We start from the raw sequence: 23,806 nt of genomic DNA, 5'->3' as shown, positions 1-23,806 counted from the left end.
TTCTTAATATTTTACATTGGAGAATAATAGTGAAGACATCAGAACTATGAAATAACACATATGGAATCATGTAGTATCCATAAAAAACCTGTTAAACAAATCAAAATATATTTTATATTTGAGATTATTCAAAGCAGCCACCCTTTGCCTTGACAGATTTGCATACTCTTGGCATTCTGTCAACCAGCTTCACCTGGAATGCTTTTCCAACAGTCTTGAAGGAGTTCCCACACATGCTGAGCACTTGTTGGCTGCTTTTCCTTCTCACTGCGGTCCAACTCATCACAAACCAACTCAATTGGGTTGAGGTTGGGTGATTGTGGAGGCCAGGTCATCTGATGCAGCAGTCCATCACTCTCCTTCTTGGTCGAATTGCCCTTACAGACTGGAGGTGTGTTGGGTAATTTGTCCTGACAAAAAACTAATGATAGTGCGACTAAGCTCAAACCAGATGGGATGGCGTATCGCTGCAGAATGCAGTGGTAGCCATGCTGGTTAAGTGTGCCTGGAATTCTAAATAAATCACAGACAGTGTAATCAGCAAAGCACTCCCACACCATCACACCTCCTCCTTCATGCTTCCTGGGGGGAAACACACATGCAGAGATAATCCGTTCACCTACTCTGTGTCTTTCAAAGACACGGAGATTGGAACCAAAAATGCTACATTTGGACTCATCAGATCAAAGGACAGAGTTCCACCGGTCTAATGTCCATTGCTCATCTTTCTTGGACTAAGCAAGTCTCTGCTTATTGGTGTTCTTTAGTAGTGGTTTCTTTGCAGTAAGACCTGATTCACACAGTCAACTTTGAACACTTGATGTTGAGATGTGTCTGTTACTTGTACTCTGTGAAGCATTTACTTGGACTGCAATTTCTAAGGCTGGTAACTCGAATGAACTTATCCTCTGCAGCAGAAGTAACTCATGAGAGCCAGTTTCATCATAGTGCTTGATGGTTTTTGCAACTGCAATGGAAAAAACTTCACAAGTTCTTGAAATATCCCACATTGACTGACCTTCGTGTCTTAAAGTAATGATGGACTGTCGTTTCTCTTTGCTTATATAAGCTGTTCTTGCCATAACATGGACTTGGTCTTTTACCAAATAGGGCTATCTTCTGTATACCCTACCTTGTCACAACACAACTGATTGTCTCAAATGAATTAAGTAAGAAATCCCACCAATAAGCTATTAACAAGGCAGTCCTGTTAACTGAAATGCATTCAAGGTGACTACCTCATGAATCTGGTTGAGAGAATGCCAAGTGTGCAAAGCTGTCATCAAAGCAAAGGGTGGCTACTTTGAAGAATCTCAGATATAAAATATATTTGTTTAACACTTTTTTTTTGCTTATGACATGATTCCATGTGTTATTTCATAGTTTTGATGTCTTCGCTGTTATTCGACAATGACACAATACCGGTTTTGCAAAGGTGTCAGCTATAGATTATGTGCAGGAGCGGATAGGGATTTGTAGTTTTGCATGATGTCTACCTTGATGCTGATTAGCATTTTTGAAATCAGAGTAAATAGTCTAATATATTGATAAAAACATCATGCCAGAGTAAGCCTTCATAAAACACAGCCCTTATTTGAAGTCTTTCTTAAATCCCCTGTGGGACCACCCGTTTTATGGGTATTGTGATGCCGCCACTGTGGAGCCCTATTGCTCCAGTAAAGTAGAACACTGATTTGTATTGTAGCTCAAATAGAACAGGAAGTACTATATTAAGGGTTACTCTGTGCCAAAGAGACTACATACATCTATCTATGCCTGCACTCTCCTTTATCATTATTCACAATGAGCTGGTATTTCAAATCCATTAACTTCTCAGAAGCTTCATTTATCCAGTGGGTATAGAAAGTCACCACCCCCTTTCAAAATGTTCACATTTTGTTGCCTTACAGCCTGAAATGGAAAAACCCATCAAATTTGATTTACACACAGTAACACACAATATCCGATTGAACATTCTTTTTTTGTGGAAGTAAAAACTTTAAACAGTAAAATACCATATTTCCACATGGGTGGAAATGTACTTTCAAAAGATCTATGAGATAAAGAAAAAACGAGTGGCAAGAAAAAAAACTCTTCAAAAAAAAGTCACATCAAGTCTCATATGAGCTTTGCCAAATAGCACATTGTAGTTCCTAAGTCAAGTGGCAAAAGGTACTGTGGTCAGATGAGACAAAAATATATTGTTTTGGGCTTGAACGCAAAACGATATATTTGGCAAAAACCCAATCCACCTAAAGAACACCATGCCTACAGTAAAGCACGGCAGTGGCAGCATCCTGTTGTGGGGGTGTTTCTCTTCAGCAGGGACTGGACCACTTGTCAGGATAGAAGGGAAAATGGACAGTGCAAAATACCGACAGATTCTTGAGGAGAACCTGCAGCCCTCTGCCAGGAAGTTTAAAATGGGAATATGGTTCAAGTTTCAACATAACAATGACCCAAAGCACACCGCCAAAGCAACTGTACAGCGGCTGAAGGACAAGAAGGTGAATGTCCTTGAGTGGCCTAGTAAGAGCCCCAACCTAAATCCCATTGAGAATTTGTGGAATGACTTGAAGAGTGCAGTCCATGAGCGGTCACCATACAATTTGACTGAGCTTGAACAATTCTGCAAGGAAGAACGGGCAAATGTTCCACAGTCTAGGTGTAACGGAATTCCTCTTCTTCAGAGGAGGAGTAGCAAGGAGCAGACCAATGGTAAGTGTCCATAATGATATATTTAAGAAATCAACAGAACACTGAACAAAACTACAACCAGACAACCACAACAGTCCCATATGGTGAAAACACTAAGACAGGATACAACCACCCACAAAATACAACAGAAAACAGGCTACCTAAATATGGCTCCCAATCAGAGACAACGACTGACACCTGCCTCTGATTGAGAACCATACTAGGCCAAGCACATAGAAATATAACAGAACAAAACATAGAAAAACAACATAGAATGCCCACCCTAACTCACGCCCTGACCAACTAAAGTAAAGACATAAAAAAGGAATTATGGTCAGAACGTGACACTAGGTGTACAAAATTAGTAGAGAAGTATTCAAAGAGACTCATGGCTGTAATTCAGGCGAAAGATGGTTTCGCCAAGTATTAACTCGTTGAGGTGTTCACTTATCCAAATAGAGTATTTGACTGTTTTAATTTTAATACATTTGAGTTTTAAACAAAAAGTTATATTCACTGGGATATTGCGGGTTACTGTGTGTAAATAAGCTGGAAAAAGTTTGATTTTGTGTTTTCATTTCAGGCTGTAAGGCAACAGAAGGTGAACATTTTGAAAGGGGTTGGTGACCTTCTATACCCACTGTACCTGGTTCTAATATGTCCTGTGTCCTGATCTTGTTCACGTTCTGATTGTGCCCACATTTCCAGGCATGCGTCTACACTTGGTATGACAATGTGTCTCTTATCCATCCTCTGTGTTCTCATTGTGACTAGATTTCCTGATCCCTCCCTGTATGTAAGTTGTTTGACAGATATTCTTTCAAAATAAGATTTATTTTGACACATATTGATGTTATGAGGCAATGGTGCCACCTGTCAATGATTTTAGAGGGTGGATTAATTATGATTTAAAATGGTTTCACTGTCCAGATCCGTCTACACCTGTAAGCTATCCAGATTCAATGCGTGCCTGAGGATCAGATCAATGTGCATGTTAGAACCAGGAATAAACAGGGATAGAGAGTCTGGCCCCTGTCCCTTCAATTTACAAATAGTGTCATTTGAATCCTGATATGACCCCAAACAGGCTATTCCGTTGGATTCTGCACACGTGGAGAGTCTGAGGGGTTAGCAGCATGCGTTTAGTGGCGAGGCTATTGGGCCAATGACATAGTGACAGCAACAACAACAAACAAATCTAAAATAAGATTATCTCGCTCTCCCCCTCCCTCCCATCTTATCACATCAATAGGAACTAGAGCAGTGTGAAAGTGTTCTGTTCTCAACATGGCACATCCCTCATTTTCTTCAGCTTATCAGCTGTAAACTAAGTCATCGCTCTGTACACTGAGGGGAACGTTGCATTTATTCCAGCGTGGATGTGAGACAAATGAATCTACTTATGTGCATAAGTAAATCTAAATCACCTGTTGAAGATACAGTACAACTAATCATCAAGCTCAGTAGAAAGGTGAAGAAAGGTTAACCAGGCCTATACTGTCACAAACAACATACCCATCAGCTGTATCATTTCAATGTACGTTATTCTGAAAGCTGAATCTACCATCTTATGACTTATTGCTAATTTAAGTCAATGTTGAAGCAGGCATGTCAGTTTAGTCAGAAGACAAAGGAATCATGAATAACACTGGGCTTTGAATAGGATGTCACTCAAAAATAGTCCATTAAAACCAGCTGAATTGAAGCTACAGTATGTCAGTTTTGTTCCAGCGCAGGTCAGGCAGTTTTCAGCATTAATTAAGCTATGAGCCATTAGTTAGAGTGCAGTACATTAATCTAAATGATTCAATCTAATCACTTAAAGGCCCAGTGCAGTCAAAAATGTGATGTTCATGTGTTTTGTATATAATTCCACACAATAAAGTTGGAATAATACTGTAGATTGAAAATTATGATAATGCCCTTTTAGTGTAAGAGCTGTTTAAAAAGACTGCCTGAAATTTCAGCCTGTTTTGGTGGGGTGGAGTTTTGGTCTGCCTGGTGAATTGTTTAATAGACCAATAAGAAAGAGAGATCCAAACTAAGAAATTGCTCATTGTTGCGAAGCTGTGTGTGTTTCTTTTCAACCATTTTAATTGAAAACAATCACAGTAACGTACTTAATTGTTACCCAGAAATTATTCGATATTGAAATAAAAATGGCTGCATTGGATCTTTAAATAACAAACAGACTGTGATGCAAATTCCTTAAGAAAATGTTAGCTAGTTATCAACCAGGTTGTAATAACCACCTCCATCTAATGTCCTTCTGAAATAGGCAACACAATACATGTTTTTCCATCTTGTGAAATACAGACTGTAAATCGGTGTAAAGCAGTTTCTCCTTTCTATGTCATTTGTCAGTGATAAGTCAATGTATATGGGCTTACACAGCATTGCCTAGTAATAAGGACCAAGGCTACTTCCTATAATCTTTCTTCCCTCGCTTGGGTGGGCAGTATCCTGTTTTAATCTTATGACATTGGGTTCAGTAGCCTGCTGTAGCGCAACAAATAAATGCTGTCACTCATCTCTTTATGAACATATTTCATTCTCACTCACCAGCTCCACAAAGGTGTTCTCCAGGGATCTGTATTCTGAAGAGCTCTTGTTGAAGAGATCATCTGAGAACCTCATGTTGGTGACCCGTAGACTGAAGAACACTACCAGCTCCCTTCCTTTACTGGCCGTGGTCATGGAGGGCGTGGTCAGGTATCTCAGTGGTGGAGACGCTGTGGTCTCAAAGGGGTGCTCCTCGGGAGCCAATGGGTATCCACTGGCATCTGGAAGGTCAATGGCCTCTGTGCTCACCAGGTCCATTTGGTCAAAATTGTCTGCAAGGTCTTGCACGCTCTCATCCTCAGGTTCCGAGACATCTATGACCTCCTCTTCAGCCTCCTCTTCATCGATAACAACCACCTCAGGCTCCTCGGCATCCTCCTCCGTAGGTTGTACCTCTGAAGCTGACTCTGTTTCATCTACCTCAGGCACAGTGCCAGATTCTGCAGGTGGTGTTGGTGAAGAGTCTGGGATTGGTTCTGCTGTCATTGCTATCTCCACTGTACTGTCCCCTGGCAATGGAGCCAATTCCACTTCACTGTCCTCTGGCAATGGAGCCAATTCCACTTCACTGTCCTCTGGCAATGCAGCCTCTTCCACTTCACTGTCCTCTGGCAATGCAGCCTCTTCCACTTCACTGTCCTCTGGCAATGCAGCCTCTTCCACTTCACTGTCCTCTGGCAATGCAGCCTCTTCCACTTCACTGTCCTCTGGCAATGCAGCCTCTTCCACTTCACTGACCTCTGGCAATGCAGCCTCTTCCACTTCACTGTCCTCTGGCAATGCAGCCTCTTCCACTTCACTGTCCTCTGGCAATGCAGCCTCTTCCACTTCACTGTCCTCTGGCAATGCAGCCTCTTCCACTTCACTGTCCTCTGGCAATGCAGCCTCTTCCACTTCACTGACCTCTGGCAATGCAGCCTCTTCCACTTCACTGTCCTCTGGCAATGCAGCCTCTTCCACTTCACTGACCTCTGGCAATGCAGCCTCTTCCACTTCATGCAGCCTCTTCCACTTCACCTCTGGCAATGCAGCCTCTTCCACTTCACTGACCTCTGGCAATGCAGCCTCTTCCACTTCACTGTCCTCTGGCAATGCAGCCTCTTCCACTTCACTGACCTCTGGCAATGCAGCCTCTTCCACTTCACTGTCCTCTGGCAATGCAGCCTCTTCCACTTCACTGTCCTCTGGCAATGCAGCCTCTTCCACTTCACTGTCCTCTGGCAATGCAGCCTCTTCCACTTCACTGTCCTCTGGCAATGCAGCCTCTTCCACTTCACTGTCCTCTGGCAATGCAGCCTCTTCCAGCCTCTTCCACTTCACTGTCCTCTGGCAATGCAGCCTCTTCCACTTCACTGACCTCTGGCAATGCAGCCTCTTCCACTTCACTGTCCTCTGGCAATGCAGCCTCTTCCACTTCACTGACCTCTGGCAATGCAGCCTCTTCCACTTCACTGACCTCTGGCAATGCAGCCTCTTCCACTTCACTGACCTCTGGCAATGCAGCCTCTTCCACTTCACTGTCCTCTGGCAATGCAGCCTCTTCCACTTCACTGTCCTCTGGCAATGCAGCCTCTTCCACTTCACTGTCCTCTGGCAATGCAGCCTCTTCCACTTCACTGTCCTCTGGCAATGCAGCCTCTTCCACTTCACTGTCCTCTGGCAATGCAGCCTCTTCCACTTCACTGTCCTCTGGCAATGCAGCCTCTTCCACTTCACTGTCCTCTGGCAATGCAGCCTCTTCCACTTCACTGACCTCTGGCAATGCAGCCTCTTCCACTTCACTGTCCTCTGGCAATGCAGCCTCTTCCACTTCACTGACCTCTGGCAATGCAGCCTCTTCCACTTCACTGACCTCTGGCAATGCAGCCTCTTCCACTTCACTGACCTCTGGCAATGCAGCCTCTTCCACTTCACTGACCTCTGGCAATGCAGGCATGCAGCCTCTTCCACTTCACTGACCTCAGCAGCCTCTTCCACTTCACTGACCTCTGGCAATGCAGCCTCTTCCACTTCACTGACCTCTGGCAATGCAGCCTCTTCCACTTCTTCCACTTCACTGTCCTCTGGCAATGCAGCCTCTTCCACTTCACTGTCCTCTGGCAATGCAGCCTCTTCCACTTCACTGTCCTCTGGCAATGCAGCCTCTTCCACTTCACTGACCTCTGGCAATGCAGCCTCTTCCACTTCACTGCCTCTTCCACTTCACTGTCCTCTGGCAATGCAGCCTCTTCCACTTCACTGACCTCTGGCAATGCAGCCTCTTCCACTTCACTGACCTCTGGCAATGCAGCCTCTTCCACTTCACTGACCTCTGGCAATGCAGCCTCTTCCACTTCACTGACCTCTGGCAATGCAGCCTCTTCCACTTCACTGACCTCTGGCAATGCAGCCTCTTCCACTTCACTGTCCTCTGGTGATGCAGCCTCTTCCACTTCACTGCAGCCTCTTCCACTTCACTGTCCTCTGGCAATGCAGCCTCTTCCACTTCACTGTCCTCTGGCAATGCAGCCTCTTCCACTTCACTGTCCTCTGGTGATGCAGCCTCTTCCACTTCACTGTCCTCTGGTGATGCAGCCTCTTCCACTTCACTGTCCTCTGGCAATGCAGCCTCTTCCACTTCACTGTCCTCTGGTGATGCAGCCTCTTCCCTCTTCCTCTGGCAATGCAGCCTCTTCCACTTCACTGACCTCTGGTGATGCAGCCTCTTCCACAATGCAGCCTCTTCCACTTCACTGACCTCTGGTGATGCAGCCTCTTCCACTTCACTGTCCTCTGGCAATGCAGCCTCTTCCACTTCACTGTCCTCTGGCAATGCAGCCTCTTCCACTTCACTGTCCTCTGGCAATGCAGCCTCTTCCACTTCACTGACCTCTGGCAATGCAGCCTCTTCCACTTCACTGTCCTCTGGCAATGCAGCCTCTTCCACTTCACTGACCTCTGGCAATGCAGCCTCTTCCACTTCACTGTCCTCTGGCAATGCAGCCTCTTCCACTTCACTGTCCTCTGGCAATGCAGCCTCTTCCACTTCACTGACCTCTGGCAATGCAGCCTCTTCCACTTCACTGTCCTCTGGCAATGCAGCCTCTTCCACTTCACTGTCCTCTGGCAATGCAGCCTCTTCCACTTCACTGACCTCTGGCAATGCAGCCTCTTCCACTTCACTGACCTCTGGCAATGCAGCCTCTTCCACTTCACTGTCCTCTGGTGATGCAGCCTCTTCCACTTCACTGACCTCTGGCAATGCAGCCTCTTCCACTTCACTGACCTCTGGCAATGCAGCCTCTTCCACTTCACTGTCCTCTGGTGATGCAGCCTCTTCCACTTCACTGTCCTCTGGTGATGCAGCCTCTTCCACTTCACTGTCCTCTGGTGATGCAGCCTCTTCCACTTCACTGTCCTCTGGTGATGCAGCCTCTTCCACTTCACTGGCCTCTGGTGATGCAGCCTCTTCCACTTCACTGTCCTCTGGTGATGCAGCCTCTTCCACTTCACTGTCCTCTGGTGATGCAGCCTCTTCCACTTCACTGTCCTCTGGTGATGCAGCCTCTTCCACTTCACTGTCCTCTGGTGATGCAGCCTCTTCCACTTCACTGACCTCTGGTGATGCAGCCTCTTCCACTTCACTGTCCTCTGGTGATGCAGGCTCTTCCACTTCACTGTCCTCTGGTGATGCAGCCTCTTCCACTTCACTGTCCTCTGGTGATGCAGCCTCTTCCACTTCACTGTCCTCTGGTGATGCAGCCTCTTCCACTTCACTGACCTCTGGTGATGCAGCCTCTTCCACTTCACTGTCCTCTGGTGATGCAGCCTCTTCCACTTCACTGTCCTCTGGCAATGCAGCCTCTTCCACTTCACTGTCCTCTGGTGATGCAGCCTCTTCCACTTCACTGTCCTCTGGTGAATGATCTTTAAAACAGGAGATAATATTTCAATACGTCACAAACCATCACAAGTGAGTTTTACCCCAAACTGCAAATGCCTTCCAACTGTCCAGTAAATCATCCTAATTTATACTGAATATGCACATTCATTACCTATATGGCTGCAGGGATGAAACCGTTTCAGGCAAGACCTTTTGCAGGGCCCTGCTGTGAATAATATTTATTCACATTTATTTGATTTTAAAAAATCTATCTGCATTGTTTGATAAAGTACAGTATCCCTCAGCGGTGTAACCATTGGTAAGTCCCGTGTGGCTCAGTTGGTAGAGCATGGCACTGCAATGCCAGGTTTGTGGGGTGGATTCCCGCGGGGGAACAATACTTAAGTATGAAAATGCATGCACTCGCTACTTTAAGTGCTCTGGAGGAGAGTGTCTGCTAAATTATTCAAATGTAACAAATTAATTATCAAAAGCCTTTTATTTACCGCGTACAAAATGATGAACACCACATTACTGTTCCTTCATCATCACGCAGCACAGTACTCAGTCCAAATATAGAACATTAATATATCTCCTCTCTGGGCCGGACTCTAATAATTAGCTGTAATGCACCTGCACACCTCTATCAACAAAATGTATTACTTTAAATGTTTAATTGTCTCTGCGTTTTGTAGTCCTTTACAGGGCTAGAACAGCTTTAATAACCTGCATTGCTCACCTGATTGGTCCACAGTATCAACAACTTCGTCAGGGTAGATGTCCTCATATCCAGGGTATTCAGGCAATAGTTCCTCCATGTCCTCCTCAGATGACTGGTCTTCTATTGGCACAATATTGTCCTCTTCAACAGGATAAGTTTCCTCTCCAAAGAGAGTATCCTCTACAGATTCCAGAGGTTGGATGATTTTAATTTCTTCTGCTGGTGGTTCATTAACATCTTCCTCAGGTTCTGGTTCCTCAAATACCTCTTCCTCATGTTCCGGTTCCTCAACTACCCCTTCCTCGGGTTCTGGTTCCTCAACTACCGCTTCTTCAGGTTCTGGTACATCAACTACCTCTTCCTCAGGTTCCGGTTCCTCAACTACCCCTTTCTCTGGTTCCGAGACCTCAACTACCCCTTCCTCAGGTTCCGAGACCTCAACTACCCCTTCCTCAGGTTCCGAGACCTCAACTATCCCTTCCTCAGGTTCCGAGACCTCAACTACCCCTTCCTCAGGTTCCGAGACCTCAACTACCCCTTCCTCAGGTTCTGAGACCTCAACTACCCCTTCCTCAGGTTCCGAAACCTCAACTACCCCTTCCTCAGGTCCCGATAGCTCAACTACCCCTTCCTCAGGTCCCGAGGTTAGCTCAACCCCTTTCTCAGGTTCGAAACTTCCTACCCCTTCCTCAGGTCCCGATAGCTCAACTACCTCTTCCTCAGGTCCCGATAGCTCAACTACCTCTTCCTCAGGTTCCGAGACCTCAACTACCCCTTTCTCAGGTTCCGAAACCTCAACTACCCCTTCCTCAGGTCCCGATAGCTCAACTACCCCTTCCTCAGGTCCCGATAGCTCAACTACCTCTTCCTCAGGTCCCGATAGCTCAACTACCTCTTCCTCAGGTTCCAAGACCTCAACTACCCCTTCCTCAGGTCCCGATAGCTCAACTACCCCTTCCTCAGGTCCCGATAGCTCAACTACCTCTTCTTCAGGTCCCGATAGCTCAACTACCTCTTCCTCAGGTTCTGGTTCCTCAACTTCTTCCTCTTCAATCGGAAGAAGATTCTCCTCAACTTCAAGGTCCTCTATTGCTTCAGTAGTAGGCTGATCTGTGATGGCTGAGAGAGTCGTTACAGGTAATCCAGGGTCAGACAGCTCTTCTTCAGTGGCTGTGGTGAGCAGAATCTGAGGGGTTGGAGTATGCTCTGCCTCCTCCTCAACAACAGCCTTCTCCTCTGATATCAAGTTAGGAGGGAGTTCAGCTGGAGCATCAGTTTCTATACTTTCTATTTCAGGAACGGAGGTAATATCCAAATCCTCAGGGGGTAAGACAGGGTACCCATTAGTAGGAACTAAATTGCCAAAAGGTGGCTCAGGGTATTCCTCTGGAACGCTGGGCTCAGCAGCAGAGTCCTCAGCAGGAGGGGTTGGGAAATAGTCTATCACAAGCTCACCAGTTCCCTCATCAATGGCATGGATGGTTTCAATCATGTGTGTGATAAATGGCACCTCTTCCTCTGGTTCAGCTGTTGCTTCAAACTCACTCTCATCAACGTCTTCGTAGATGTAAGGCACATCACCCCTCTCTGGTGGGGCTTTTTCTTCTTCTACTTCTTCATCTGGAATGTCTGTAGAGTCCAGGAGGGTGACGAGAGCATTTTTCTTTTCCACAGGGCCGAGTGGAACATCCAGACGAGGCTTCTCCCCAGCAATCTCTGGCTCATCTATGGCTATTTCCAGGTCGTTGTGGATTGATGGCGTACTGGACTGTTGATGGAAAAGACAAAAAAGCATGTCGATGCATATTTCCAAGGTTTGGTATTTCACCTTAGGTAGTTTAGATTAAAATGCCAGTACTTACATACTCAATCACTTCCTCAACAACATCCTCAATAGGTGTTGTAGTTAATGGAATCACTTTTACTGTGGAAAGATGGACAAAAACGATGCAAAATCATGTCTTTAAGAAATATAACATAACTTATTCACGGGGATTTGGTTACCTGGTTCAAAGTTTAATGACTGTAGATCCACTGGTAAAGAGGCCTCTTCACTCAAAGCGTTGGCCACCCTTTCCCGCAGGCTGGGCACAGCTGACACTGGAGTCCCTGTGTCATCCTCTGAAACTTCTGTTGAAATGGTCTCAAAGACCAGGGAATAGTGCACTGTCACTGCTCCAGGTCTGAAAAACAAGAATATATTGTATGAGAGGAGAAAATAGTAGCTCTTGGTGATGTACTGCATTATACAGATCTAGAAAAACGATAAGGATTTAAACTACATAAACTAAAAACACAGCAATCCTCTGTCAGGTTTAAAATTTGGAGAGTCAAAAATTGCTGATTTTAATGACACTATCAAAAATGTATTCAATATGCAGCTCTGACATAGAGAAGCTGGAGGACAAACAGACTAGTTAAATGGGATTTTGATTAGAATAGTAATGATACCATCAATGGTGGATTTCTTTCCATTTTGTTTTTGTAAATAGTGAAGACACAGACAAAAGTCGAATTAGTTGTGAATCATTTATCAGATTAGTGGAGCAGGCTTGAGGATGTTATTGCCTGTGACAGCACTGGCCACAATGGGCCCTGCAAATTAGGGAAGGGAGCAACTCGGCAATGATTCTATTCACACAGGGGTTTTATTGCACTGCTTAATTTCCTTCCATCCTAAAATGAAGAAGACAGGAGCATTAACACCCTTCCAGAAAGATTTAAAGAAGCACATGTTAACCTTCAATGAGATACAGAAGGGAAATCAAATGTAGGCCTAGTTTCAGCTGATTTTGGTCCTCATTCCTCAACTCTGTCCCTGGTTGATGTATTGACCCACCATGGCTGCACTTAGAGCTGAATTGCCAAGTTGGTGTTTGTTTAGGTCATGTGATCCCTCTCTCCTTGGGACCTGTGTTAGATCCAGATTAACACTGAGAGGAGAAGCAGACGGACAGGGACAAGCACACAGAGGGAAACAGCAGCTACCACTCAAGATGGCTCTCATTACAGTAATTCAATTACCCGTCACTCTCCTGGGTCTCGCTAGGATTTGGACAGGGGAAGAAAATAGGCTGTTAGTAAGGGACATAATGACATGCCATCTACAAGGAAATAGATCATCATTCATTGCTGGTCGTGTGTCATGACATCACAGGGTGTTTGTCTCTTGATACCACCGGCAGCTGGTGGCACCTTAATAGAGGAGGACGGGCTCATAGTAATGACTGGGATAGAATTGTTGAATGGTAGCAGACACAAACACGTGGTTTCCATGTGTTTGATGCCATTCCGTTCACTCCATTCCAGCCATTATTATGAGCCATCCTCCCCTCACCAGCCACCTGTGCCTGACATGTGTACTTTTGCATTTGAATGTAAAGATATAATAACCTTCAGTGTTAACACACAGGAAAGGAAAGGTATATATTTTTGACAATCATGTGAGTCACACTAATGACACATATTCAGTTCTTACTACAGTCAGCATAGCCAAGAGCACAGCCTGTAACATGACAGAATGGCTTGGATGGCACTCAAATATTTTCTGTTCTTAGAATTTGACTGAATTTCACCTAGGTGGGAATGAGCTAGTTTTGTTTTTAAATGAATCCATGTCCATGCCAAATCAACACTTTGTTAAGAAGGTCCGATTAAATAAATTGAGTCTCAGAGGAATTTCTCAGTGCAGTGAGAGGCTGTGGATTGATCCCTACTGGCAGGCTTCCCAGCCTGCACCTGTCTTTCATCTGTCTCACCTAATCTATTGCCATTTAATTTGCTCACCAAAACGTCAGTATTAAGCACGAAGGCACCAGATGTCATTATTCATGTCTGCCACAGACTTACCTGATTCCCAAAACATTGATATCTTTAAATCCTGGGAGTCTGTCAAAAACATGGAGCATCTGTGGGAAAATAAGTTTGTTTTAAAGCTTACAGAATCACATATGATGGCATTTCTCTCCAGTCCATATAGCAGTCCCATTAATAATAAGACAAATAAATGTTACTAGTTACATAATGTAATCTGATCATATTCCCTAGTACTGTAAATCAGTGCAGAGGAATGTATGAATGAGACACTTAAATTCATTGAGCTCTATCTTTAGTTAATCACATTTAGCACATACTTATGACATAATCACCTCTTATGGAGCTTTGAGAGTCCATTGGGAGAAATCCAATGAAGGACACCATCTCCAATAAAGCTCAATACAGTATGTGCGAACTAGCCTCCAGAGCACTTGAATTGGATCGTTATGTGAAATTAATCAGATGTATTTTCTCACAAAGAGTAAAACGGTTGGCAGAGCTTTGGGCTACGTCCCTATTCTCCACCCTTTTTCAAAAATGTGCACTTGCACCTTCACTGTCATGGATTTAAAAGCATGGGATTGGTGCAAGCATTGGCTGGAGGGAATCTCTACCATTGAGAATGTGCAATTGCATACTTTGGGAGAAGGGTGGAGAATCGGGACTGAGTCTTGGTCTAGTCAGGTTTAGAATCCAGCACCGACAGTCCAAGTGGAACTCACTAACCTGCTTTATCTGTCTCTGGCTCATGGTCCTGTGGCATTATAGAATCATCTTTACCATGAACCCTCTCAGAGGGCCACAACCCATGAGGACAGTACCACTTGTAGTAACATGTCACACAACACACCGTGCAGCATCAGGCGCCTGCATCCGACAGTTGATTGTGTTACACTGATAAGATCATGCCTTTATTTTCATTGGGAAATGTTGTTTGAGGCTCTGTGCCTACATTAAAAACACTCAATAAACTGACACGGAATAAACTGTACCTCAAGGGAATCAAAATGTATATATCATTGGTCTTAGGGACTTAAAATCATCAATAACATTTTACTGATGGACATAAAGAGGAGTACAGACTACAGAGCTCCCATATGTCTCATCTTCTACTGTGCAGTATGTCAGCTAGCCTGGGTGTCAGTCTGTAGGCCATCATGCCAACAACACCTTGTCACAAAAGTTCATGCCTTTTGTCTTGACAATGACAGCAATGTAGTTGGCAAAAGCAAAAACAGATCTGGGACCAGGCTATATTATAATCTAACCTGGTCTTGCAGGTAATGAGAGAGGTCAACATATTGGGGGGAGTCAGGGTCGTCCAGTAGTTCCTTGTAGCCTGGGTCCACGAGGTCAATGCTGAACTCCACTATCGCCTCCACAGGCTGCTCTGGGACAACATTGGGCAGCTCAGAGTCCTACAAACAGAAGACAACATGGTCCTATTCATTAGGCACCAAAAGAAAAGAAAAGAGATTGACAACATGGAGGAACAACCTGAACTTGTCCAATAAGAAATCACTGGTTTTCGTTTTCCATTGCAAAACATCATGCTACGTTTTGCCCTAATGAATAGGACCCGGTAACTGTACAGGTAACTGACAAAATAAAGGAAACACCAACATAGTGTCTTAATAGGGCGTTGGACCACCACGAGCCAGAACAGCATCAATTTTATTTATTTATTTTATTTAACCTTTATTTAACCAGGTAGGCTAGTTGAGAACAAGTTCTCATTTACAACTGCGACCTGGCCAAGATAAAGCAAAGCAGTGCAACACAAACAACACAGAGGTACAGATTGAATAAACAAACATACAGTCAATAACATAATAGAAAAAAAAGACTATTTACAGTGTGTGCAAATGAGGTAAGATAAGAGAGGTAAGGCAATAAATAGGCCATAGTGGCGAAATAATTACAATTTAGCAAGTAAACACTGGAGTGATAGATGTGCAGAAGATGAATGTGTAAGTGGAGATACTGGGGTGCAAAGGAGCAAAAAAAATAAAAAAAATAGCAGTGTGGGGATGGGGTAGTTGGATGGGCTATTTACAGATGAGCTATGTATAGGTGCAGTGATCTGCTCTGACAGTTGGTGCTTAAAGTTAGTGAGGGAGATATGAGTCTCCAACTTCAGTGATTTTTGCAATTCGTTCCAGTCATTGGCAGCAGAGAACTGGAAGGAAAGGCGGCCAAATGAGGAATTGGCTTTGGGGGTGACCAATGAAATATACCTGCTGGAGCACGTGCTACGGGTGGGTGCTGCTATGGTGACCAGTGAGCTGAGGTAAGGCAGGGCTTTTCCTAGCAAACACATATAGATGACCTGGAGCCAGTGGGTATGGCGACAAATATGAAGCGAGGGCCAGCCAACAAGAGCATACAGGTCGCATATGGGGCTTTGGTGACCAAACGGATGGCACTATGATCGACTGCATCCAATTTGCTGAGTAGAGTGTTGGAGGCTATTTTGTAAATGACATCGCCGAAGTCAAGGATTGGTAGGATGGTCAGTTTTACGAGGATATGTTTGGCAGCATGAGTGAAGGATGCTTGTTGCGAAATAGGAAGCCGATTTTAGATTTAATTTTGGATTGGAGATGCTTAATGTGAGTCTGGAAGGAGAGTTTACAGTCCTACCAGACACCTAGGTATTTGTAGTTATCCACATATTCTAAGTCAGAACCGTCCAGAGTAGTGATGCTTGACGGTCTGCGTAGATGGATAAGAGAATCACCAGCAGCAAGAGCTACATTAGTGACGTATACAGAGAAAGGAGTTGAAAAAAAGAGAGAAAAGAATCGGAGGCCCGAGAATTGAACCCTGTGGCACCCCCATATGAGACTGTCAGAGGTCCGGACAACAGGCCCTCCGATTTGACACACTGAACTCTGTCTGAGAAGTAGTTGGTGAACCAGGCGAGGCAGTCATTTGAGAAACCAAGGCTGTCAATGCACCTTGGCATAGATTCTCCAAGTGTCTGTAACTATACTGGAGGGATGCGACACCATTATTCCATAAGAAATTCCACAATTTGGTATTTTGTTGATGATGGTGGAAATGCTGTCTCAGGAGCCGCTCCAGAATCTCACATACGTATTTGGGTTGAGATCTGATGATTGAGCCATAGAATATGGTTTACATGCTCATCAAACCATTCAGTGACCACTCTTGCCCTGTGAGTAGGATCATTGTCATCCTATAGCTGCATAGCCATGGTAGACAAAATAATGGCCTGCCAAGCATTGTTATACATGACCCTAAGCATGATGGGGTGTTAATTGCTTAACTAACTCAAAAACCACACCTGTGTGGAAGCACCTGCTTTCAATATACTTTGTATCCATAATTTACTCAAGTGTTTGCATGATGTTGGCAGTCACCTGTATTTGATAAGAGGTGTAGTGCTAGACCATATGGCTAAATGCTATCAGCTCACTGTCTCTGTCTGAGAGGAACAAGACAACAGCTGGACTGAGCAACAACAAGCAATATTTCTGTCAACTTTAATTTCAGTCTGCAAGCTGTTAGCGAGCTAAACAGCTAGACTAAAATAAATGTTGTTTACCTCCTCCTCCACAGTTTCTACTTCAACTGTAACCTCGGGAGCATCAGGGACGCTGGCAACGCCGGTTACAAGAGCAGGTGGTTCTGGTGTTGCAGTCTGGGCCTCCTCTGGACCTTAACGGTTAATTACAATTTCATACTGTGTATTAGATTTCATTCACCATTGGCATGTGCATCTTGATTCAATTGCTTGACACATGTTGACACAGCGTCTTGACACAGCGTCTTGACACAGCTACAGCTTTGTACAGTGTCTTGCCATACCTGTTATATCAGCAACCTCCGGTGCTGCTGTGGTTGTGGCTGCTACCATTCTGCAGGTGAAAGAGACGAAAATACACATAAGTAACTATGAAAAATAATATGTAGGGTATGTTTTCAGGTTTGTACCTGATGAGAATATTTGTTATGTTATGTACAACAAAAAGGCCTGCAACAAAAAATGCAAGATAAAACTTTTTGTTTTTAAATACAAAAATGGTTCCACATTAGCCCAGCATTGAATGATAAAGCTAATGGTTTGTAAAAAAAAAACAGCACTTGAAAACACGCACATACAGTGCCATTGGAAAGTATTCAGAACCCTTGACTTTTTTTCACATTTTGTTACGTTACAGCCTTATTCTAAAATAGATTTTTTTAAACTACTCAGCAATCCACACACAATACCCCATAATGAAAAAGTGAAAACAGGTTTTTAGAAATGTTTGCTAATTTATTACAAATTTAAAACAGAAATACCTTATTTACATAAGTATTCAGCCCCTTTGCTATGAGACTTGAAATAAAGCTCAGGTGCATCCTCTTCCATTGATCATCCTTGAGATCTTTCGACAACTTTATTGGAGTCCACCTGGGGTAAATTCAATTGATTGGGCATAATTTGGAAAGGCACACATCTATCTATATAAGGTCCCACAGTTGACAGTGCATGTCAGAGCATAAACCAAGGCATGGGGTTGAAGGAATTGTCCATAGAGCTCCGTGACAAGATTGTGTCGAGGCACAGATCTGAGGAAGTGTACCAAAGCATGTCTGTAACATTGAAGGTGCACAAGAACACAGTGGCCTCCATCATTCTTAAATGGAAGAGGTTTGGAACCACCAAGACTCTTCCTAGAACTGGCCATCCAGGCAAACTGAGCAATCGGGTTAGAAGGGCCTTGGTCAGGGAGGTGACCATGTACCGGATGGTCACTCTGACAGAGCTCCAGAGTTCCTCTGTGGAGATGGGAGAACCTTCCAGAAGGACAATCATCTCTGCAGCACTCCACCAATCAGGCCTTAATGGTCGGGTGGCCAGACGGAAGCCACTCAGTAAAAGGCGCATGACAACCCGCTTGGAGTTTGCCAAAAGGCACCTAAAGGACTCTCGGACCCTGAGAAACAAGATTCTCTGGTCTGATGAAACCAAGATTGAACTCTTTGGCCTGAATGGCAAGTGTCATGTCTGGAGGAAACCTGGCACCATCCCTACGGTGAAGCATGGTGGTAGCAGCATCATGCTGTGGGGATGTTTTTCAGCGGCAGGGACAGGGAGACTAGTCAGGATCGAGGCAAAGGTAAATAGAGCAAAGTCGAGAGATCCTTGATGAAAACCTGCTACAGAGCGGTCAGTCCCTCAGGCTAGGGCAAGAGTTCACCTTCCAACAGGACAAAGACCCTAAGCACACAGCCAAGACAACGCAGGAGTGGCTTTGGGACAAGTCTCTGAATGTTCTTGAGTGGCCCAGCCACAGCCCGGACTTGAGCCGATCGAACATCTCTGGAGACATCTGAAAATAGCTGTGCTGCAACACTCCGCATCCTACCTGACAGAGCATGAGAGGATCTGCAGAGAATGGGAGAAACTCCCCAAATACAGGTGTGCCAAGCTTGTAGCATCATACCTAAGAATGCTGTAATCACTGCCAAAGTTGCTTCAAAATGTACTGAGTAAAGGATCTGAATACTTATGTAAATGTTATATTTCAGTTTATTTTTAATAAATGTGCAAAAATTACTAAACTTGTTTTTGCTATGTCATTATAGGTTATTGTGTGTAGATTGATGAGGGGGGAAAAAACATTTAATCCATTTTAGAATAAGGCTGTAAAGTAACAATGTGGAAAAAGTCAAGGGGATTGAATACTTTCCAAAGGCACTGTATCCTCTAATTACTTTACAAGATCAATACCATGGCAATGCACAAGCTCTCCACCTGTCTAAGATTAGACTGCCTATCAACCAGCAGTAGAATATGGAAGAGTGCATGTACAGTATACCTAAGAGGATTTTATATATTGTAACTGCCTGGGGACATACTTGATGGAAATTCTGTCACGTGAGATGATAATTTATAGGTATTTAACAACTTAGAATTAAGTACTCATGTCTTTACCTATGACTTTCTTTCTCAGTGGCTGCTGCTGCCTAGTTACAATCAATGTCAGCTTGACATATTCTAATAAAGAACTGCATAAGTTATTTTAATTTCCTGTTAATTTACTTTTCATGTACCATCTCGCCTGACTTCATTATCATAATTTCAGTAACAATTGCGATCATGCATGTTCAGTATCTAAGATGTGTGACTGATTCCTTCATATCTCAAGAGCCACTCTACCATTGAGTGTCCATAACCAGCCATTATACACTTAGAGAGAGGGCATTATGTGGCAGGTCAACTACAAAGCCTGACTCAAGAGGGCTGCACCGTGTGTGAGAAAGCAGACAACTATCAGCAGACAGCAGGCTGCATAAGGTAATGTCTCTAATCCTTACCCAGTCGGCTGCCTCTCATCTCCCAGGTTCATCCTCTGTGAGAGCAGAATCACAATCATAACATGAATCACACACACATCAATTCAAACCAATAACATAACACTTCAAAACTGTGTAGCATGTAAGGTACCACTGAAACATGCACTTGGGAGTGCTGTCTGTAAACATACAGTATATGCATGTTATACCCTCATAGGAATGTAAAATAACCAAACTGATTAGACCAGATTGATGGGTGCTGTTTTGTGTGTTAATGGGAGCAATATAATGTGGATATTTTTTTCCTCCCCTCAAGAGACTGATATGTAATAATTAAATGTCAACAGGTTTGAATAAAGAGGGCAAAGAAACGTAATCAACAACTGCTTTCCCTATAGCTATTGTTTCTTGAGGAAAATCTGCAGAAATAAATGGATTTCACATGAGATCATAAATTCACCCATTGGCATTTAAAAATACATTTTTATCCCTCCCCCAACATAAAAACGTGCACATGTTCATTCAAATAATGTAAGCAATTATTGGTCTCACAGTTATGACACATTAAAGGGAGTTGTGTTGTTGGTTCCTCACCCTGTACACCATACTCATGTGCTCCTCTGAGTTGCTGAAGTTACTGGCCAGGTCAGAGAGGCACAGAGACTCATGTTGACATGTGTGAACCCAGGTTGTATATTCTGTAGATCCAGGGATCCGGTCAAAGAAGATCCGGAAGGCCTCCCACACAGCCTCCTGACAAACTGACCAAAGACAGAACGGTGTTCCTGTGAGAATGAAAGATCCTCGGCACAATAGATACAGATCCACATCAAGTCTGAGTGTAGGTCCCAAATAGCACTCTATTCCCTATATAGTTCAATACCCTATTGGCCCTGGTCAAAAGTAGTGCACTATAAAGGGAATAGGGTGCCACTTGGGACATAAGCCAAGACCTCATCACGGGGTGATGGCGTTGTCTCAAAGTACAAATAACTCTAAAATCCAGCAAATTATTTTCAGATACTTAAGGTTTCAATAGTAGAGACATAAATGCTGGCTTCACTTTCCAAGTGAAGACATGGATGATTCTCATGACAAACAACTTCATTCAGTCACGTACCCAGGCACACATGTCCTCCCTATACGCTTAGAAACCTTTTGCAACCCTTTTTTCTTTGTCTGTCCCCATAGGAGAACCCTTTTTGGTTTACAGTTAGAACCCCTTCTTGGTTCTAAGCAGAACACTTTTGGGTTCCATGTAGAACCATCAGTTACGCAATGTGATAAAATAAACTAAATGTGATAATGGGTAACTAGCAGAATAATCTAAGTGCATTGGTTTACAAATAAAATGTGCAGCAATGTTGAAATTAATTCAAGACTATTGCTGCCATCATTCAGTTTGTTCTCATCCTTCAATCAACCCATTTTGAGACTTTAAACACGACAAGAGTGTATGTTGTAGAATAATGTTCTGATGAAAAGGTGAAAGTTTGATCTTTAATATTTTTTACAAAACCTGTGGGGAAAATGTTTCATGTCAATTCACAAAAGTGTGCTATCATGTTTTTATTTTATTTTTTAGGCTGGGAACATGTCCCAAATGGCACCCTATTTCCAGGGAATATTGCATGTTGCTTGCCTCAGGGTGAAGCTGTGATATTTCTTCCTACCTCTTTAATCAAAGGGACTCTGGATGACTTGCTATTCTGCTGCACTTAAATTCTTAAATTCTCTTCGCTGCCAAGACTCTATACTCAACACCTGCTTCCCACTGGTGCACACCTGGATAAGTCATAGGTACTGCTATGGCTACTTCAATGGTCCACATTCTATACTTACACTACATGACCATAAGTATATGGACACCAGCTTGACGAACATTTCATTCCAAAATCATGGGCATTAATGTGGAGTTGGTCCCACCTTTGCTGTAATAACAGCCTCCACTCTCCTGGGAAGGATTTCCACTAGATGTTGGAACATTGCTGCGGGGACTTGCATTCATTCAGCCACAAGTGCATTAGTGAGGTTGAGCACTGATGTTGGGCGATTAGGCCTGGCAGTTGCCGCTCCAATTCACCCCAAAAGTGTTTGATGGGGTTGAGGTCAGAGCTCTGTGCAAGCCAGTCAAGTTCTTCCACAGCGATCATGACAAACGGTTTCTGTATGGACCTTGCTTTGTGCACAGGGGTATTGTCATGTTGAAACCGGAAAGGGCCTTCCCCAAACTGTTGCCACAAAGTTAGAATCACAGAATCATCTAGAATGTCATTGTATGCTGTAGCGTTAAGATTTCCCTTCACTGGAACTAGGGAGCCTAGCCCGAACCATGAAAAACAGTCCCAGACCATTATTCCTCCTCCACCAAACTTACAGTTTGGCAATATGCATTTGGGCAGGTAGCGTTCACCTGGCATCCATCAAACCCAGATTTATCCGTGGACTGCCAGATGGTGAAGAGTGATTCATCACTCCAGAGAACACGTTTCCACTGCACCAAAGTCCAATGGTGGCGAGCTTTACACCACTCCATTCGACACTTGGCATTGCACATGGCGATCTTAGGCTTGTGTGCAGCTGCTCGCCATGGAAACCTACTTCATGAACCTCCCAACGAAAAGTTATTGTGCTGACGTTGCTTCCAGAAGCAATTTGGAACTCTGTAGTGAGTGTTGCAACTGGGGACAGACGATTTTTACTCGCTACGTGCTCCAGCAATTGCCGGTCCCGTTCTGTGAGCTTGTGTGGCCTACCACTTCGTGGCTGAGCCATTGTTGCTCCTAGACATTTCCCCTTCACAATAACAGCACTTACAGTTTACCGGACCGCTCTAGCAAGGCAGAAATTTGACGAACTGACTTGCTGGGCATCCTATGACGGTGCCATGTTGAAAGTCACTGAGCTCTTCAGTAAGGCCATTCTACTGCCAATGTTTGTCTGTGAAGATTGCATACACCTGTCAGCAACGGGTGTGGCTGAAATAACCGAATCCACTAATTTGAAGGGGTGTCCACATGCTTTTGTATATATAGTGTATTTAAACATTTCTAACTGGTGCACAGCACAATTTTCACTATTTCGTTTGAGTAGAAGCTATGGATGCCATGCCCCAGGCGAGGCCTCACCTCATGACCTCTGTCGAGGGCAGAAGACCTAGATACTGAACATGTGACACTGAAATAGCCAACAGAACAGCAATTGATTAACTATAATGAATGGGAGGCCTATACCTCTGAGCTTGTAGTAGGCTTGATGGCTGGCGATGACCTCATTGATGGTCTCCTGAGGGCAGACTCTCACTCCAGAGTGAAAGACCGCTGACCTCTTTGTACGATGCTTTTCTAGGTCAAATATCGTTCGGACATTAGAGTTTTGTTTGGTCGTTCTCAAAAGTTCAACCAAGTGCATAGAATTGATGGCTTCTGTTTCTGTCCCGATAACTCCACTCTGCCAAGAGCCCCGATTATTCCTCTCTGCAAAAACATGATAAAAGGAAAAAGACATTGAAACCGTGATATCTTCAAGATGTGTCAAATTGTATAGTGTACTGTATCATGTTTGAAAAGCCTATGTTGAAAAGCCACTTTTTCCCTCATGGCTATTCTGAAATATATTACAGTGTGTCATTGAATTCTATCAATGCATACAAATATGAATGTCTCTGGCTTCCATTTGGAACAGAATTACTTGTTTTTAATGATCTCTCAGCTGTGCGAGATGAGCATTCTACTGTAGTGGTGGGAGGGAAATTCAGGACAGCCATAATTCAAACCACTTATCAGCAGACAGTGATGTTTACAGGTGTAGGGTCTTAATTTGATCACTGTTGATGG

General features: G+C 44.0%; 1 protein-coding gene across 1 annotated transcript in view; it reads right to left on the bottom strand.

Annotated features, from left to right (window-relative positions):
* Positions 1-23,436, bottom strand: part of LOC118397884 (interphotoreceptor matrix proteoglycan 2-like) — a 32,042-nt gene extending 8,606 nt beyond the window's left edge. The window contains exons 1-14 of the mRNA XM_052468961.1: positions 23,204-23,436; positions 20,565-20,731; positions 19,992-20,026; positions 17,493-17,542; positions 17,230-17,342; positions 14,927-15,076; positions 13,692-13,750; positions 11,878-12,025; positions 9,861-11,610; positions 8,129-9,165; positions 7,503-7,634; positions 6,617-7,177; positions 6,310-6,408; positions 5,260-6,228 (exon numbers count right to left, since the gene is read on the bottom strand). Of these exons, the coding sequence (XP_052324921.1) occupies positions 5,260-6,228; positions 6,310-6,408; positions 6,617-7,177; positions 7,503-7,634; positions 8,129-9,165; positions 9,861-11,610; positions 11,878-12,025; positions 13,692-13,750; positions 14,927-15,076; positions 17,230-17,342; positions 17,493-17,542; positions 19,992-20,026; positions 20,565-20,731; positions 23,204-23,381 (5,448 nt within the window). The 5' untranslated portion in view covers positions 23,382-23,436. The remainder of the gene's footprint in view (positions 1-5,259; positions 6,229-6,309; positions 6,409-6,616; positions 7,178-7,502; positions 7,635-8,128; positions 9,166-9,860; positions 11,611-11,877; positions 12,026-13,691; positions 13,751-14,926; positions 15,077-17,229; positions 17,343-17,492; positions 17,543-19,991; positions 20,027-20,564; positions 20,732-23,203) is intronic.
* Between the last annotated feature and the right edge of the window lie 370 nt (positions 23,437-23,806).

This window comes from Oncorhynchus keta, chromosome 19, assembly GCF_023373465.1.
Source record: "Oncorhynchus keta strain PuntledgeMale-10-30-2019 chromosome 19, Oket_V2, whole genome shotgun sequence".
In the NCBI taxonomy this organism is placed as follows: Eukaryota; Metazoa; Chordata; class Actinopteri; order Salmoniformes; family Salmonidae; genus Oncorhynchus; species Oncorhynchus keta.
The sequence above is the reverse complement of the archived record's forward strand: the minus strand, read 5'-3'. Positions and strand labels throughout refer to the sequence as shown.